The sequence below is a fragment of the Natrix helvetica genome (genome assembly GCF_964273705.1).
Source record: "Natrix helvetica genome assembly, chromosome: Z".
Taxonomy (NCBI): domain Eukaryota; kingdom Metazoa; phylum Chordata; class Lepidosauria; order Squamata; family Natricidae; genus Natrix; species Natrix helvetica.
Genome location: NC_138554.1, coordinates 136,099,016 through 136,119,088, shown reverse-complemented (window position 1 = coordinate 136,119,088; position 20,073 = coordinate 136,099,016). Strand labels below are relative to the sequence as shown.

The following is a 20,073-nucleotide window of genomic DNA, read 5'->3' as shown; positions in this document are numbered from 1 at the left end:
AGTATGCCATTTGCAATTAACTTGGCATAAAATAATTCATTTGCATTTAATTGTTATTGTTCAAAGAATGTTCGGAAAAATGTTCGGCCCTCCAGCATGTTCACTTCATCCAATCTGGCCTCTTTGAAAAAAGTTTGGACACCCCTGTGTTACATGGTTGACATAAAATTGTTCTTAAACTGCTGTTAACTTTCTACAGTTGATATAAAATATTTTACTATAGTATTTGGTTCAGAATTTTTTTTTTTTTTTAGATTTTCCTCCTTTAAAATTGGGTGCGTCTTATATTCCGGAGCGTCTTATAGGGCGAAAAATACGGTAGTTCCCCGATACTGTATTTTTTGGAGTATAAGACGCACCGGGGTATAAGACGCAGCAAGGTTTTGAAGAGGAAAATTTTTTTAAAAAGTTTTTGCACTCTGCAAACCTCCCAAAAAGGCCAGTTTTTCGCTAAAATGGGGACTTTTTTTTGAAAGGACATAAATAGCCCTTAGGAGGCTTGTAGAGTACCCCTGGGGGGTGGGGGCTCCCAAAACAAGCAAAAAATGGCCCATTTTTTGTCAAAAAAAAAGGGCATGGATAGGTTATAGGAGGCTTTCAGAGAGCTCTTGGGGCTGGGGGGGGCAAAAATGAGCAAAAAACTCATTTATTCGCTTATTTCTGCCCTCCCCAGCCCCCAGGAGCACTCTGGAAGTCTCCTAAAGGCTATGTAGGGCCATTTTGGCAAAGGGGGTGGGGTTTTGGGATGCAGAAAATGCTGCATTCAGTGTATAAGACGCATCCAGATTTTCACCCTCTTTTTTTGAGGTAAAAAGGTCCCTCTTATACTCCGAAAAATACGGTAGTTCATTCTTTCGAAGGTTACCCAGAATATCCACTTTAATGGAGACAAACATCACGGCCCGAGTGTCTCCGTTAAAGGGGATATATTTTCATTACACAAAGATAATTTTTCACTTACTACAAAACCTGGAGATTCTTTATTTGTACTTCCGTTATCCCCCTGTGTCAGCCCTGTCAGGATTGCAAAGTCGTGTGGATCTGTGCTACTTTTATCTTAAAGCAAGTCCTGGATTTACAGCAGTTTGTTTTGTGAAGGTTTGAAATTACAATGGTATTTTTAAAAAAGCGACTTACGGCTGTTTTCCACACTTAACAACCCGTGGTCATGTGATCAAAATTTGGCCGCTTGGCAACTGACATGTATCTATGACGGTTGGAGTGTCCTGGGGTCATGTGATTCCCCCTTTGATGCCTTACAACCAAAGTCAAAAGGGGAAACCAGGTTCACAACAACTGTGTTACTAACTTAACTACTGCAAGAAAGGTTGACTTAACAACTCTCTCACTTAGCCACAGAACTTTTGGGCTCAACTTGTGGTCATAAGTTGAGGAATACCTGTAGATATGCAATCTTGCAAACCTGAATATGTGCCATCCCTCGCTCCCTTTATCTTTGTGAGAACTAGGCAAGATCTTATTTATTTTATTTTTGAAATATTTTTTGAAATTTGAAAAATAAATAAATAAGATCTTGTCAGAGAGATTTCCTTAATTTCCTGATCTGGACTAATTTTCTCTTTTTTTACCTGACTCTGGTCTTGGCTGTAGCTTTGCCTCCTGTCCCTCAAGGCCATTCTCTCTGTCCTTCAAATGTCCTGGTAAAATAATGGATTCCGTCTCCTTGCCTTTCAGGCATCGGGCGTGGAAGCATCCGAAATCCCCGATGATGGCAAACTTATTGGATTTGCTCAGCTCAGCATCAACTAAAACAACACTCCCCGCTTATGGTCGCAATCCATAGGTGCAACGTACGAATACTTCTGTTGGCCAAAAAAAAAAGCAAAACCACTCCTGCCAAAGAACCAAAACTACAGGCCCTCGTTCTTAGAAGCTTTAACTTCATTTGTTCCCAAGTAGCATCGAGGAGTTTTACAACACTACTGCCTTGGAGGCATTTGGCTTCTGTTCCACCCACCTGCTGATTTTGCATTTCCTGCCTCTCAATTTTACCCCTCCCTCCCTCCCTCCCTTCCTTCTTTCCAACCCTCCCTCTCTCCCATCCTCCCTCCCTCCCTTTTCTTCTTTCCTTCCTTCCCTCGCTCCCTCCTTTCCTTCCCTCCCTCCCTATCTCCTCTTCTATTTCTTTCCTTCTTCCCTTTTCTTCTTTCCTTCTTTTTGTCCTTCCTTTCCTCCCTCCCTTCTTCCCTTCCCTTCCTCCCTCTCTCGCTCTTCTCTTTCCTTCCTCCCTCCCTCCCCTTTCTGTCTTTCCTTCCTTCTCTTCCTCTCTTCTTTCCTTCCTTCCCTCCCTCCCTCTCTTGCTCTTCTCTTTCCTCCCTCCCTTTTCTTCTTTCCTTTTTCTCCTTCCTTCCTTCCTTCCCTCCCTTCTTTCCTTCTCTTCCTCCCTCTCTCGCTCTTCTCTTTCCTTCCTTCCTCCCACACTCCCCTTTCTGTCCTTCCTTCGATCCTTCCTTCCCTTCCTCCCTCTCTCATTTTTCTCTTTCCTTCCTTCCTTCCTTCTTCCCACCCACCCTCCCCCCCCCTGCATGCTTGTACTTATTATTGCCTTAACCCAGCCTTCCCCAACTGAGTGCCCACCAATTAGGCTGTGCCTACAACTCTCGGCTTTCTAGCCAAGGGGGATGGGAATTCCAGGGGGTCTTGGGATATATACCAGAGGACATCTGGTTGGGAATGTCTGCCTTAACTATTTAAAAACTAAACAAAAATAGAAACATTACCACTGAGTACGAAAGAAGGGTTTCTCTGCTCTTAATAATTGTCCTGATGTGATGGATTGCATCATTTTTGCCTGCCTGGTAAAAGTAAAGACATTTTGATTTTTGGTCCATCTAACTGGATAGGTATCTTCAAAAAGAAAACAAAAAACAACCCTAAAAAATAATGGAAGCTGTTGTGGAGTGTCAGAATACAGGTTGAATTTACTGTGGAAAACTGAGTGAAGCCTTGAATAAGTGAAATCCTTTGGTTTAAGCCACCGTTTCTATGTTCAGAGCGTGGAAGGAATTGCTTGGCCTGAGATGAAACTAGCCTTAATTTCCCCCCTTCTGTTTGCAAACACGTCTTCATGGGTGAAGAAAGGTCTTGTTTTTGTGTAGCTGGGGTTTCCTACATCCTCAATTGGCTGTCTCACTGGGCCTTCTTCCCACCCGCCCTATGCTTGTAGACTTCCAATATGCAGACACAATGATTGAAACATCTGGTGCCAAAAGCATTTTCTTCATCCTAATCTAAGCAGCTTTGACAATTGCAGGACGGATAGACGGGAGCAATTCTGGGGCAAGAGGCAGAGACCCCTACATAGAAACTGGCCTACCATCAGGCCAAAGGGAGGATTTTGCAGCTTAACAACCAGAAGATGTCCCATTCCAAATATCCGCATGATGTACGTTTCATCATCTCTCTTCTTATTTCATTCTGGAAGTTGTTTATGCTCAATTGGTTATCTGGACAAAAATGGAGAGTGGCACAGCCAGCACGAATATTCCTGAACACGGAACATTTTTTCAGAAAACAAAATTTCAGTCTTTCAGTTTTATCCTTTGGTTGCCTGGCTTCCACTCTTCTGCAAATATCCCTCAAAAATCCCTTGATGGAAAACAATTTCCTCTTGTTTTCCACCAAGAGAAATCTACCCGTTACCCTGAAGTAATTCCTAGCTTCCTTAAAACTGTTGCGATCTGATGACGAATCCTCAGAAAATTTGAGGCTCCAACGTTGCCAGAGGTTCTGCAGAAGATTTTAAGGTGCAGCCTACCTTATACCGACCTCTTGGGGAAGTATCTCTGTCAGTTTACATGGTTTTCTCGTCCTTCCGGTTATCTCTGCAATTGGTTTTTGGTGAAGAGATTCCTGTGCAAGTAGGCTATTGAGATTGTCTCGCAAGTTGCTAGGAGTAGTTAAAAGTCCACCCGGTGTGGTTCTTTCCATTCATAAAAACCAGATGTCCTTTGCATGTGGACGGAGGGGAAATTGATCATATGGACCGGCCATTAGAAAGTCTGTAAACATGAGTCTTTCTATCACCGGCCACTGCAGGTGGTTTCCTGATTCCTATTTTAATCTCCCCCCCCCCCCCCCGCCCAAAAAAAAACCCATCACCTATTTCATAAAAAAAAAATCCTTTTATCTTTCTTATGTCCTTCTTCCTTTATAGACTGGTACATATGAAACTGCTCCCGCTCAGTTTTTACAGCAATAAATGAAATTGCCAGTTAAAGACATACCTGGCAAATTAATGCTCGGAGCAATTTTCTCTCTTTGCTGCACTGCTTGGAATCTGCCAATAGTAAGGTGTTGTTGTTGTTGTTGTTTTTAAAAAAATAATAATACTCTGCTCACATATCAAAAGTTTGGTCAACTTTAGGGTAACTGAAGCCACTATAACTCATATTTAGTATTTGTTTGTTTTTTAAGACAATATTAGTATCTGGGGTTTTTTTTTTTTTCCTTCCTTTCCGTTGTTTTGGATTTTTAACCTATAAGTTATATATTTAGTTTGGGGGGAAAAAAAGAAACATTTATAATGCACTATGTGAACAATAAAATGCTAATGGATTTTTTTTTTTCTTGCCATCCTATAGCAGCCATTCCCCCCTCCAGGTTATATGTATCACTGCTTAGCTTTGAAGTGTTTTGTATCTCCACATTGTTTTCGCCTTAATATTAATTTGCATAACAAATCAATGGAATTAAGTCTCATCCCTGGGTGTAGCGTTTTAGTAGGTAGGGTGTGGGCCCCAGTGAAATGATTATGAACTGTTTTTATAGCTCTTCCTCCTCCTCCTTTTGTTTCAATTACTATGGTTGAACCACCGTGGCACTTAAGCTTCCAAACCTGGTTTTTAACTCAGGTTAAGGACAGCAATAAATGTCCTCGCAACATGTTGTGGAAGACCGGGAGGGGAGCTGTTATACTCCTGATTGAATTTCCTGAGAGGGTTGAAGTTAAGCGCCTCACACTTGCTCCCTCAGGGTGAGTGGAAAACATGGAGGCTGGGATTCTCAAGTTTTCTAACGCAATAAATCTCCCTCTCCAAAGCAGCAACGACAGCCCGATTATTGCTTCATGTATTTATTGTTCACCTCTAATTTTTGTTTTGGCTAGATCTGCTCATAGGTCATTAGCAGACCTGCTCCAGATGTGGACATCTATGGAAGAAAAGATTTGAAAATGAGAAATGTTTAGACAGCAGCCGTGGGGTGGGAAGTGGTGGATGTTGAAAAAAAAAAAAAAAACAAAGTACTGCTTGGGCTGTGTCCTTTTGTGTCTATGTGTGACCTCCCAAAACTTCCAAATTTTCCCACGCTGGCGCTTGGTGGCTTACGAGCAAGCAAGCTACGGTATATCCTTGAATGAATCCTGGAGATCATTTTCTCGGTTTTCCCCTTCAGGAGGGGCAGAAGTCAATCATTCTTGGTCCACTGTTTGGGATAGACCTCACCTGGATGAGGGAAGCGGCTCTCGGAGGCTCTGCGAGACGATGGTCTCCCCAAACTTCTGCTTCTGGTTGGCCAGAAGTTCTTTGGAGCCAGTGATGTTATTGTCACTACAATGCACAGCCCTAGTCCCAATATCCATGCCCAGGTATGATCATGTGGAAAGAGGATCTCTTGCTGAAATGGGGGTGGCGGCGGCGGCGGCCCTGAATTGGGGTACCCCGAGATGGCGGATGAGCAGCGTAAGGAGAAATGTAGCCATCTATTTTATTCCATCCTACCTTCAGCTACAGAGACCCAATAATTTTGGTACAGTATTAAATCATTTGGCCTGCATGCTGTGCTTACCTTTAAATCCACTGTATCTTGATGCAGTATCTATTTATTTATTCATTCCTTCATTCCTGCCTCTGTCTAATCCAGGTCTAGCAGACAAGAGTACCCCTAATGACTGCTCCTGTGTACTATTATTATAATAATGATTCTTTTAGTGATCCAGAAATACTTTGCTACTAGATTTCTAGGCCGGTTGTCTCTTAATAATTAATAGTATTTCCTTTTTTTCCCCCTTTTCCTCCCCCCCCCCCCACTTTCTTTGGATACTAAAAATGCTAGACAACTATTTTATTCTTGAGGTTCAAAAGTGCCAATGATTTTTATTGTTGTTGTTTGGTAGTTTAGAAATTCTTTCTAACCCTTTATACCCTCATGGATCAAGAGGGGTTTTATTTTGGGTAAATTCTGAACTTGAACCTAGAAATCGGTTTGTATTTTTTAAAACTTAGTTAATAGCCTTGAGGAGGGGTGGTGTATTAATATTAAAAGGAAGCTCTACACAATTTGGTGTACTGTAGATTTTAACGAAAGATGTAAAATATTCGGCCTTTTTTTCCTTTGACTTTGTATTTTATTGCATGTCATTTCTCTAATTTTTAATCAATAAAAAAAAAAACTTGTCCATTATTTTTGGGAGTTGGTTTGTGTTAATGTTCTGTTGTCCTTTTTCTGCAGATATCATAAGTAATTTACCACATAGCACACTTTCACATGTGGCATCTTATTATAAATAGCTCAATTTTAATTCTTTGTCTAAAAGTGCTGTTGTTCTAGTAAATACGGCATTGGTTAAAATCAGAATATTTAAAACTTTTTATTGCCTGTTTCTGCCAAGCAGGAACCATTTAAAAGTAGTCCTCAACTTACAACCATTCTTTTAGTGACTGTTCGAGGTTACAATGACACTGAAAAAAGTTACATAGTTTTTCATACTTACAACTGTTGCAGCATTCCCATTGTCACATGATCAAACTTTGAATGCTTGGCAACTGGTATGTACTTGTGGCGGTTATATTGACCCAAGGTTAAAATATAATTGTGTTTATAACTCCTACGAAGGATATCTGAAGGCAATTCTTTTTATCTTTAAGCCTGTTTATATATTTTTGCAAGTGTCTTCTACTTTTTTCTTATTGCACTTTTACCTTTTATCTTTATATCTCTCCTTGTTTTCCCCGATCTATTTTAGTTTGTGGTAGTTATTATTATTGCTAATAATATGTATGCTTTTTAAATAAATCTTCAAAGTTCACCCAGGAAGCTGGATTTTCCACACCAGCATCTGCAGCATTTGGAAGATGGTAATGTGCAGAAGAGGTACTTTAAGATAATCTATACCACCCTCTCCACATTCTGACCTTAGGGCTAAAAAAGAGAGGGAGGGGGAGGGTTTTGGCTGAAGCATCAATTCTAGACAATTAAGTTTCCCTTCCTGAAAACTAGTCCTGGAGTTTTTTGTGTCATCAATTCAAGCATTAATACCACTTTACAGATATTCCTCAACTTATAACAGTTCATTTAGTGACTATTCAAGATTTCAGTGCCACTGAAAAAAAGAGCTTATGACCATGTTTCACACTTTTATAACCACTGAAGCATCCCCATGGCCACGTGAGCAAAATTCGGACGCTTGGAAAACGATTCATATTTATGACCGTTGCAGTATCCTGGGGTGATGTGATCCCCTTTTGCGATCTTCTGTCAATCAAAGTCAATGGGGAAGCCAGATTCACTGAACAACTGTGTTACTAACTTAACAATTTCAGTGATCCACTTAACAACTGTGGGAGGGAAAAATTATAAAATGAGGTAAAGCTCACTTAACAGTGTTCTTGCTTAGCAACTTAAATGTTGGTCTTAATTGTGGTCGTAAATCAAAAATAACACCTTGAATTGTACACATTAATAAAATACAATAGTAGAGTTGGAAGGGACCTTGGAGGTCTTCTAGTCCAACCCCCTGCCTAAGCAGGAAACCCTATACCGTTTCAGACAAATGGCTATCCAACATCTTCTTAAAGACTTCCAGTGTTGGGGCTTTCACAACTTCTGGAGGCAACTTCTGTTCCACTGATTAATTGTTCTCACTGTCAGGAAATTTCTCCTTAGTTCTAAGTTGCTTCTCTCCTTGATTAGTTTCCACCCATTGCTTCTTGTTCTACCCTCAGGTGCTTTGGAGAATAGTTTGACTCCCTCTTCTTTGTGGCAACCCCTGAGATATTGGAACACTGCTATCATGTCTCCCCTAGTTCTTCTCACAGCGTATCTTCCCTGCAACCAATGAGGTTGACCTACCAGGAATGTAGGTTGGAGGAATGGCACCATCATAACAATCCTTCCCCAGATTTCCCAATTCGATAGGTGTTTCTCAACATCTGGCTGAATTCCCCAGTCAGTATTGAAGTCCACACATCATCAGCCGTACAAGGTTGAGAAACACTGCAGTAGACAGCACGGGTTGAAGGAGGATGGATGCTTGCAACATCTGGAGAGAGACCACTTTGCAATTTTTTCTAGAGGACTTGCAACTCATTAGCCTCAGCTAACTGCGTCCTAAGTCTCAACACCCAAGTTTTCCTTGTCTAGGGTAAATAATCTGAAAATTGCATTCAAGCGAGGGCCAGAACATGGCATGGGAATTTGTTCTTGGATCTTGCTGAAAGTTGGCAAATCACGATTCAGACAGGATTGGTGGATTGCGTAATCAATGTGTCATCTTTTCCAATCTGTCTCCTTTAAATTTAAGATTGAAGTCTTCCAACAGTGCAGCCACCACATATATAACTAAATCCCTCCACTTTGCTGCTGATTGTCCTTTTCTTCCTTCCTTCTACTTATCCCAGTATCATAGACTCCACCAGCTGTTTCCATTGATTCATTGGTTTATTGATTATGTACCATCAAGTTGGTGTTAACTCTTTTAAGAGTCACACTTTCTCCGTAATGAAGTTCCCCAACCTGGCCCTTCAGTTCTTCAATGGGCACACCCATTGACACTGTAAGTCACCCTCGTTGTCTTTCCCAGTACTATAGACCTCTCCAGAAAGCAAGATCTTCTCCTCAGTAGATTGACTGACTGATTGACCACCATCAAATTGGTGTTCACTCTAGCGACATATCTATGTCTAGTGAAAAGAAGGACTAGGGGTGGCATAATAGCGTATTCCAATATCTAAGAGGCTGTCTGAAAGAAGAGGGGGGAGGCCTATTCCCCAAACCACCTGAAGGCAGGAGAAGCAGCAACGATTGAAACCAATCAAGGAGAGAAGGAACCTAGAACTAAGGAGACATTTCCTGCCAGTGAGAACTATTACCGTATTTTGGGAGTATAAGACGCAACTTTTCCCCTTAAAAAAGGGTGAAAATCTGGGTGCGTCTTATACATTGAATACAGCATTTTTGGCTTCCCAAAGCCCCATCCTCTTTGCAAAAATGGCAGTGCATAGCCGTTAGGAGGCTTCCAGAGTGCTCTTGGGGGCTGGGGAGGGCTAAAATGAGCGAAAAACGGGCCGATTTTTGCTCATTTCTCCCCCCAGCCCCCAGGAGCACTCTATAAGTCTCCTAAAGGATATTCATGCCCTTTTTTGGGAAAAAAAACAGCCCCATGTTTGCGAAAAACGGGCCGTTTTTGGGAGGTCTGTAGAGTACAAAAACTTTTTAATTTGCCTCTTCAAAATCTTGGTGCATCTTATAGTTTTGTGCGCCTTATATTCCGAAAAATACAGTAATCAGTGGAACGACTTGGCTCCAGAAGTTTTGGGTGCTCCAACACTGGAAGTTTTAAAGAAGAGATTGGACAACCGTTTCTCTGAAACGGTAGAGAACCGTGATGGTGAACCTATGGCACGCGTGCCAGAGGTGGCATGCAAAGTCCTGTCTGCTGGCATGCATGCCATCGCCCCAGGTCCGATCTCTGTGGCGTTTCTTTCGTGAGCTCCTGTTTCCCTGCAAACGACGAAACAGAAGCTCACAAAAGAAAAAGATCTTACCTCTTGCCACACTGACAGTTGTTGAGATTCCCTGCCTTCTGTGAATTCTGTGAGTTGAAGTTCACAGGACTTAAAGTCACCAAGGTTGAGAAATCCTGGACTTGCAGATCTCCAAGGTCCCATCCAATTCTGTTATTCTGGTTTTTTTTTTAAAAAAAAAATTCTAGATATAACTTCTCCGGTATGATCTGTTGCCAACCTGATTCTTTAGGTATTTCAGTGGTGAACCAATTGCTTTGGTAATTGACCCTCTTGATTCTGGCTGCCCTCTAAGACAACCTTTAAGATTCCTATAAAATTGTTTATAATTGATGTGTGAATCCTGTGTCCATATAAATTGTCCCAGGTTAGTATGTCATCAATTATATCACATCATCAATTATATTTTACACACACACACACACACACACACACACACACACACACACACAAATCCCATCATACACTCCTCTAATTTCCTTGATCAAATTCTCCAGTCTCCCCCTGTGAAAAATAGACCTCTCTCTTCAAATAAATAATCTAATTAAAATTTCTGAAAGTGAGACTTGACACCTCCGAAGCTGTCAATCTTTTCCAGTTCATTCTACTTTTAATCGGTCCTTATGAGCTTTGCTCCCTTTGGCTGTCCAAGCTGCAAAGTTGGCAATTAATTAACCACGCAACTTGCGGTTGTGAAAGTGTAAAATGTCATGTATTAGGACTATTAGTAAAAGCTCAATGAATACCGTTCCTGCACTTCACTGAGTTCCATATCAAAGTTTATTCTCAGTTTAACCATTAATTCCAGAGGCTGTTGGATTGCAGAGGGCTATTTGGATAGCCAGATTAGCCAAAGGACAGACAATAACAGGGAGAAAGGCGGAAAGAAGGCAGCCATGACTGATGTTGGGGAAATTATCAAAGCTCTTAATGATTTCGGCAGATTCCAGCATTGGCTGGTACTGATGATCACTGTAGCTTCGCCTTTTTGTGGTTTTCATATGTTCAGTCAATTATTCATGGTCATCCCAGTGCCTCATCACTGCAAAACTCATTGGTTGGATGCCATCCACTTGAACTTGACCGAAGAGGCGAAGCTGAATTTAACCATTCCCCGAAATCCTGACGGGACCTTAGAGCCATGCCTCATGTATACGCCTATGGAAACCAACCTAGAGACCATCCTGCAATCTGGATTGAACTCAACAGAGAAGTGCCAAGATGGATGGGTTTATTCTTCCAAGCCAAAACCTTCTCTGATTACCCAGGTTTGGGAATCTCATTTTCTTCCTGAATTAAATGTTTGGTTTTTGTATAAGACTGGGGAGAGTGTGCCAGGAGTTAAAAGGTGAAAAATAAACGAGAGAGAAAAAAAAATAAGCATGATATTTGCAATAGAACTTGTCCCTGGGCAGCTGTCTGCAATTAATTAGGAAAGTAAAATTCTTCCCACTCACAAGTAGCCCTTTAAAGACTAGACATGTTAGAAGAGATACGCAGATCACATTGTACTGATCAATTGCACCAATTGTTAGTTATTTTGAAAGTCCAATGAACATATTCATGTTAAGAACATGTGAAGTTTTACAGACCCTGGATCTCAGAGTGGCTTCCATCCAATAAAGGAGAATATTTGTAGCTAAGGGTTGAAATGAAGGGCCCTCTGAACTTGGTTGTTTTCTTGCAGATGTTTCATTACCCAAAGCACTGATGATGTTACCTAGTTTGGTAATGAAAACATCTGCAAGGAAAACAACCAAGCTCAGAGAGCACCAAGACTTTCACATACAGTAGTGGCCAAAATTGTGGAAACCTTTTGGGAAAAGTGTATTTTCTAAAACTAGCTAATAACAGCACTGTTCTGGTCTAAGCATACCTCTTTTTTATTAGTACCATAGTATTATATATCAATGGAAAGATAATTTAATCAAGAATGTAACACAATAGCTTTTACGAAGGATTTACTATTAGAATAGCAGTTACAGAGAAGAAAAGTAAAACAGGTAGAAAAAATGAGATACACAAAAATGATCACTATGTAAGTTAATACTTAGTTGGGTAACCTTTAGCATGAATTACGGCCTTACAACGTCTTCCCATGGAGTGAACCAAGTCTTTTAGTTCTCTAGCTGTTATAATGTGAAACCAAGATTGAATGATTGCTTCTATTAACTGGGTTTTATTGCTGGGTCGCTTCTGACTAACAAGTTTCTTTAGTAGATGTTCAACATAGATATTCAACTGGGTTAGGGTCTGGGCTATTCCCAGGCCATTCCAGCAGTGGAATATAATTATCTTGAAACTCCAAAAGAAAGTGATGTTTTTAGCCATCAAACCTCAAAAATACACTGTTCCCAAAAGGTTTCCATTATTTTGGCCACTACTGTACTTCATCAGGTTTCACTAGATACATCAACACTGTACTTCTTCTGTCCAGTTTTCTTTGTAATGACCTGTGGAGAAGTCTTTAAAAATGATCTGGCCTGAGTCTTTTAATGTTTTCACATTTTCCTCATGCATACGGTAATTGCTTTATATTAAATCTTGGCCATTTTAAAGTGCCTGGACTTCAACTCCTAGAATTCCCAAACTAGCATGCATCCAGAGATTTTAAAGTGGTCAAAGTTGAGAACCGCTGCATTATATTTTGGTTTGGTTTCAGAGCAATTAATATTAGGGGATATATCAGTTTTTCTAAACAGATTAAAAAGTTTAGACTGTAAGAAAAAAATTCAAAATTAATGTAATGCATTTGTTTGGCTAACTCAAGGTCATAAAATGGACGAGAAAGCTTTTAGACTGCCAAGAATTGTTAATCAGACACATAAAAATAAAAACTATTTGTTGGGAGGTTTGAAACTTTGCCAGTTAGAGACTTGATAGCACGTGAGAAGAGAGGCCGGAAAGATTCATTCTAAGATAGTCAGCTACAAGCACACTATACAGTTTGCCTACAAAAGAGGTTTTAGAACTCCTCCATCTGGGCTACTAAAATTCAGATTACCTGTGGATGGCAGCAAAGAGGTGCAGAAAATATCTAACCCCTTGCTGCTACCTGGGGGTGTCTAGTAGGGGTATTTATTAGTTTGTCAAACATGTACAAGATAGCAGATATAAGTATAAACATGGACGTGCACAATGGAAATGAGCCAGGTAGAGCATTCCAGGCGTTGACCACTTATGTTGCTGAAGTCGTATTTTCGGCAATCGAGTTTGGAGCAGTTTACCTTGAGTTTGCATCTGTTTGAGTGAGTTTGAATGAGTTTGATTGAGTTTGAATGAGTTTGGAATACTGCATTCAGTTCTGGTCGCCACGATGTAAAAAAGATGTGGAGACTCTAGAAAGAGTGCAGAGAAGAGCAACAAAGATGATTAGGGGACTGGAGACTAAAACATATGAAGAACGGTTGCAGGAACTGGGTATGTTTAGCTTAAGAGAAAGAAGGACTAGGGGAGACAGGATAGCAGTCTTCCAATATCTCAGGGGTTGCCACAAAGGAGGGAGTCAAGCTATTCTCCAAGGCACCTGAGGGTAGAACAAGAAGCAATGGGTGGAAACTAATCAAGGAGAGAAGCAACTTAGAACTGAGGAGAAACTTCCTGACAGTGATAACAATGAATCAGTGGAACAGAAGTTGCCTCCAGAAGTTGTGAATGCCCCAACACTGGAAGTCTTTAAGAAGATGTTGGATAGCCATTTGCCTGAAATGGTATAGGGTTTCCTGCCTAGGCAGGGGGTTGGACTAGAAGACCTCCAAGGTCCCTTCCAACTCTACTATTGTATTGTATCTATCTGTTTGCCCATGTATTATTGCGGTTGAAGCTGAAGAAGTCGTTGAGAGGTAAGACGTTGTAGCAAACAATTTTGGATACTATGCTTAGATCAGACCGCAGGCATGATCTAACTTTTGCCACTTAAATTGGGTAGCTTCTGTGAAGAAACAAATCGTGAAATACAGCATTTAACTGCAAGCTGACTCAGATAGAAATTCACAGCTTCCTTGGATGGTAGAAAACAATAAATTCAACCTAAGGTCACATTGGGCACCTGGATAGCTACCTACATAGACCACAGGGCTTTCCAAATTTGACAACTTTAAAACTTGTGAATCAGCCTGGCTGGCTGAGGAATTCTGGGAGTTGAAGTCCACCAGTCTTACAGTTTGGAGACCCCCCCCCTCACTAAATGCTGATTTCATTGGTGAAGAATCCGAATAGGTGCACCTCTGCTTTTTGCTACTTTCCCCCACAATAAAAAGTCCTAGGTTTGCTGAATTATTGCTTCTCAGGATACCAGGAGGAGAGCCAGTCTGGTGCAGTGATAAAGGTGCTGGACGAGAAACCAGGCGATTGTGAGTTCTAGTCCTCCCTTAGAGGTAGAAGCGTGATGGCGAGCCTATGGCACATGTGCCGGAAGTGGGACGCAGAGCCATTTCTCTGGGCATGTGAGTCATTGCCTGTTGCTCTTCCGGGTTCTGGCACACCATCCAGTTGGTCTTTATGCACATGGGAATGCCAGAAGCAGGAGGAGGAGCCGCTCGATGCGCATGTGCATGCCGGGAAAAGGATCTTCTGTTTTTTAGCATTCACATGCGCACCAGCCAGCTAGTCTTCCAGTTTCTGGTGTGCATGCATGCATGAAGACCAGCTGGCTGCTGCGCAAATGAGTAACAGAAACTGGAAGATCATCTTCCCAGTGTGCACATGCGCACCGGGGGGGGGCTGCTTTTCCAGTTTCCGGTACACACACATGGGCATGCTCCCATGGTACCCAAAAGGTTTACCAACACTGAGATAGACAGTCCTCCCTTAGGCACACAAGCCAGCCAAGGAGACTTTGGGGGAGGCCCCCTCCCCACCTTCACGTAGGCTTTTCAATGAGAAAATTCTAGTCCTCCTCAAATTCAGAAGCTCCCTGGGGCAGGGATCCCCAATCTCTGGGCTGCAGCCCACCGCCACGCCTCGAGCCTTTCGGAACCGGGCTGCGGAAGTGGTGGACGACCTTGTGCGTGTACATCCCCAATCATGTGAGCAGTGGGTGACCCCATGTGCAAGCGCTCCATTTGCATGATCAAATGATTGGAGGCCCAATGACTTAAGAAACTCCTTCCAGGTTAAAAACAAAAAACAAAAAACCCCAAGCTATATTCTAGGATGTCAGCACCCACCCCTCTCCTAGAAAAATAAGGTATTTTATAAAACATTATAAGGGCAGAATATTTCCCCTAAAAGGGAGGCAGAGCCCGTCTATTCTACATAACAAAGACCTCCCTCCTTCAGGCAGAGCCACAGTAGGAATTACCAAAGCCCTTTCATTCCATCATCACCCAGCAAAGGCTCAACCTAGCTTGGGACTCAGGACAGCCTACAGAGTTGCCCCTGCATGGCCCCATGGGAGTCTGACAACCAATCAGAACATGAGCTCAAATTCAAAAGGCCAGATAGGGCATAAAATCCAGACACTCTCCGCATCTCCTCCTTCTTTTGCTCAAGATCTTCAAGGCATGTGATCCTGTTCATCAATAAACCTCCTTTCCAAGCAGTTTCCATGAATCCAGTGTCTTTTCCCCCCACTTGGGACTGAACCCAGAAGGACATTTCTTCCAACACTACAGAAAGGAAATTCTTACTGCTAAATGTTGGCTCACAAGTCCAGTAGGGCAAATCTTCCTACAGCTTACGTGGCATAAAGGAAAGGAAACTTTTTGCAGACAAGAAGATGCAAGGCGGATGTACTTCTCTCAGGATAATGTTGCAGAATCCAATTTGAGTTGGTCACCAAGAGCAGAGACAGAACAGAGCAGCAGCACATGCTCTGCTAGAGAGAAGAGTGAGAGAGTGCAGAGAAGAGCAACAAAGAGGATTAGGGGACTGGAGACTAAAACATATGAAGAACGGTTGCAGGAACTGGGTATGTCTAGTTTAATGAAAAGAAGGACTAGGGGAGACATGATAGCAGTCTTCCGATATCTCAGGGGTTGCCACAAAGAAGAGGGAGTCAAGTTATTCTCCAAGGCACCTGAGGGTAGAACAAGAAGCAATGGGTGGAAACTAATCAAGGAGAGAAGCAACTTAGAACTGAGGAGAAACTTCCTGACAGTGATAACAATGAATCAGTGGAACAGAAGTTGCCTCCAGAAGTTGTGAATGCCCCAACACTGGAAGTCTTTAAGAAGATGTTGGATAGCCATCTGTCTGAAACGGTATAGGGTTTCCTGCCTAGGCAGGGGGTTGGACTAGAAGACCTCCAAGGTCCCTTCCAACTCTGCTATTGTATTGTAAGGCCCCTGAAGATGGACTCCAGCACGAGTCCGAAAACTAGGAAGACAAAACGTCTGGTCCCTCTGACCAACCCAGATTGGATCCTGCAAGAAGATGCAAGCTTGCTGCTTAGTTATCTATCAGAAATGGTGTAGGGTCTCCTGCTTGGGGAAGGGGGGAGGGGTTGGACTACACGAGACCACCAAGGTGCCTTCCAACTCTGCTAATCTGTTAAACCAGTGGGTCTCAACCTTCCTAATGCTGAGACCCATTTAATACAGTTCCTCATGCTGTGGTGACCCCCAACCATAAGATTATTTTACGTTTTCTGTATTTTTTCAAAAATATTGTTTTCCGATGGTCTTAGGCGACCCCTGTGAAAGGGTCGTTCGACCCCCAAAGGGGTCCCGACCCACAGGTTGAGACCCACTATGTTAAACTCTGTTAGTATTGGATGACTCCTGCCATGCTCCCTTTCCACCAGTAGGTGGCATTGCAACATAGCTGCCTATTCAAAATGCAGTTATCCTTTTGCAATTTGAAATGGCCCAACCTAATGATTTAACACGGTTTTTGGACCCTTTCCTCCCTTCCGAATAAAGTCCAACCTAAACTTCCCAATGTTTTAAACAGCATCCTCACAACAACCCAACATGTGAGGTATGTGGAGGGAGAAGGTGAATTGCCCAGAGTCAACTGGAGTTCTCCTGCAATGAGAGGTGATTTGAGAACTGGTTCAGTACAATATTTCTCCATCTTAAGCATCAGGGCCATTGTTTTGGGAGAACTACGCCTGAACTGCTCACCAGGATAAGGAAAAGTTTTGGTTGCTTACTTTCTCGCCTTGCTACCATCTTAGAGGAGCATCTCTCTTACAGGCCCAACAAAAATACAAGTGAAAGGATCAAAAGTAAGAAGAGACTGAGAAGCCATTTGCCCAAAATAGTATATGGTCGTGATGGCAAACCTATGACACATGTGCCAGAGGTGTCATGCAGCGCCCTCTCTGATGGCACATGGGCTGTCATCCCAGTTCAGTTCTAATGCACATGTGTGCATGCCGGCCAGGTGACCTTCAGGTTTCTGCCATGCATGCACCGGGGGGGGGGGCACGTGCGGAGCAGGGGTGAAATGCAGCAGGTTCTCATGGGTTCTTGAGATCCGGTAGCGGAAATTTTGACTGACAAATACCATCTCTGGCTGGCCCCAGAGTGGGGAGGGAATGGGGATTTTGCAGCAGTGACGTGCGGTCAGGGGAGGCAAGGGAGGCGGAGCCTCACCTCTCTTAATGAAATAATAGTATATAATATTATATACTATATATATATATATATATATATATATATATATATATATATATATATATATATATATATATATATATATATATATATATATATATGTTGTAATTGTACTGATAAATAAATAAAGGGAGACTAGGATAGATCTATTTCGAGCTAATTAGCTCTCATCAGCTAGCCATACCCTTACTGGGATTAGAACCCGGGCTGTATATATCTTAGGCAGGAGTCTTAACCACTAAGCCACGGGTTCTCTTCCTTATCAGTTGAGCCAGGGAAATAGGTATGTATTTGTGTTACAACCCCTGGTATGACTAAATATGGGAGGAAGGTCACTACTCCCTCTTTCTGTCCTTCGGCTTATCACAAAGACCATGCAGGCAGAAAACCATATTTTTATTTTTACTGTTGCCTTTTTATATTTGTGTTGTAATTGTACTGATAAATAAATAAAGGGAGACTAGGATAGATCTATTTCGAGCTAATTAGCTCTCATCAGCTAGCCATACCCTTACTGGGATTTGAACCTGGGCTGTATATATCTTAGGCAGGAGTCTTAACTACTAAGCCACGGGTTCTCTTCCTTATCAGTTGAGCCAGGGAAATAGGTATGTATTTGTGTTACAACCCCTGGTATGACTAAATATGGGAGGAAGGTCACTACTCCCTCTTTCTGTCCTTCGGCTTATCACAAAGACCATGCAGGCAGAAAACCATATTTTTATTTTTACTGTTGCCTTTTTATATTTGTGTTGTAATTGTACTGATAAATAAATAAAGGGAGACTAGGATAGATCTATTTCGAGCTAATTAGCTCTCATCAGCTAGCCATACCCTTACTGGGATTTGAACCTGGGCTGTATATATCTTAGGCAGGAGTCTTAACTACTAAGCCACGGGTTCTCTTCCTTATCAGTTGAGCCAGGGAAATAGGTATGTATTTGTGTTACAACCCCTGGTATGACTAAATATGGGAGGAAGGTCACTACTCCCTCTTTCTGTCCTTCGGCTTATCACAAAGACCATGCAGGCAGAAAACCATATTTTTATTTTTACTGTTGCCTTTTTATATTTGTGTTGTAATTGTACTGATAAATAAATAAAGGGAGACTAGGATAGATCTATTTCGAGCTAATTAGCTCTCATCAGCTAGCCATACCCTTACTGGGATTTGAACCTGGGCTGTATATATCTTAGGCAGGAGTCTTAACCACTAAGCCACGGGTTCTCTTCCTTATCAGTTGAGCCAGGGAAATAGGTATGTATTTGTGTTACAACCCCTGGTATGACTAAATATGGGAGGAAGGTCACTACTCCCTTTTTCTGTCCTTCGGCTTATCACAAAGACCATGCAGGCAGAAAACCATATTTTTATTTTTACTGTTGCCTTTTTATATTTGTGTTGTAATTGTACTGATAAATAAATAAAGGGAGACTAGGATAGATCTATTTCGAGCTAATTAGCTCTCATCAGCTAGCCATACCCTTACTGGGATTAGAACCCGGGCTGTATATATCTTAGGCAGGAGTCTTAACCACTAAGCCACGGGTTCTCTTCCTTATCAGTTGAGCCAGGGAATATTATAATATTATACATCCGTCCGGGCGCGCCCAGGAGCTGCGGAGGGCGGAGGCAGAAATGTTGTCGGCGCTCCCGGGTGACGAAGGCACGAAAGCGACAGTCGACAGTCGCTTTTGTGCCTTCGTCATCTGGAAACGCCGACATTTCTGCCTCCGCAGCTCCCGGGCGCGCACGGATGGAGGTAGGCAGAATGGCGCCGATCCGATCCGGCGGGCGAGCGACTGAGGATCGGGCTGCCTCGCTTGCTCTTTCGTCCGCCCGGATCGCCTCGGTGTCACTGTGGCTACCTCTGTCCGTGCGCGCCCGGGAGCTGCGGAGGGCGGAGGCAGAAATGTCGGCGTTTCCGGATGACGTCATCCGGGAGCACCGACAACATTTCTGCCTCCGCCCTCCGCAGCTCCCGGGCGCGCACGGACAGAGGTAGGCAGAATGGCGCCGATTCGATCCGGGCGGACGAAAGAGCGAGCGAGGCAGCCCGATCGTCGGTCGCTCGCCCGCCGGATTGGCTCGGCGCCATTCTGCCTACCTCCGTCCGTGCGTGCCTGGGAGCTGCAGAGGGCGGAGGCAGAAATGTGTGCCTCCAGCGCACGTGGTCCCATTCCCCGCCTTCCTGATGACGTCACCAGCCTCACCAGCCATTAACCTCACCGCACGTCACTGTTTTGCAGTATCCTTCCCTTTCCACGCCCGCCAAACCATGCCCACACAACTGGTGATTAAAAAAAATTGAATTTCACTACTGGTGCAGAGGGGTCGCACATGCATGCGTGGGGAGAGGGGCACATACAGGGGATGTGCATTGCATTTGGGGAGTTCGGCACATGGGTGCTTGTGCTTTGGGCACTTGGTCCGGAAAAGGTTAGCCATGCCTGGTATATGGTGTCTTGCTCAAGCAATAGGTTGGACCAGAAGAACAAAGATGATTAGGGGGCTGGAGACTAAAACAGATGAAGAATGGTTGCAGGAACTGGGTATGTCTAGTTTAATGAAAAGAAGGACTAGGGGTGACATGATAGCAGTCTTCCAATATCTCAGTGGCTGCCATAAAAAAGAGTGAGTCAAACTAGTCTCCAAAGAACCTGAGGGCAGGACAAGAAGCAATGGGTGGAAACTAATCAAGGAGAGAAGCAACTTAGAGCTAAGGAGAAATTTCCTGACAGAACAA

The 20,073-nt window shown here is 42.8% G+C and overlaps 2 protein-coding genes across 2 annotated transcripts in view; both read left to right on the top strand.

The window, feature by feature from the left end:
- OXSR1 (oxidative stress responsive kinase 1) overlaps nt 1–6,423 on the top strand; it is a 110,176-nt gene extending 103,753 nt beyond the window's left edge. The window contains exon 18 of the mRNA XM_081970225.1: nt 1,696–6,423. Coding sequence (XP_081826351.1) covers nt 1,696–1,770 — 75 coding nt within the window. The 3' untranslated portion in view covers nt 1,771–6,423. The remainder of the gene's footprint in view (nt 1–1,695) is intronic.
- Nucleotides 6,424–10,562: 4,139 nt separating this feature from the next.
- Nucleotides 10,563–20,073, top strand: part of LOC309401183 (solute carrier family 22 member 13-like) — a 37,161-nt gene continuing 27,650 nt past the window's right edge. The window contains exon 1 of the mRNA XM_081970240.1: nt 10,563–11,032. Within this exon, the coding sequence (XP_081826366.1) occupies nt 10,661–11,032 (372 nt within the window). The 5' untranslated portion in view covers nt 10,563–10,660. The remainder of the gene's footprint in view (nt 11,033–20,073) is intronic.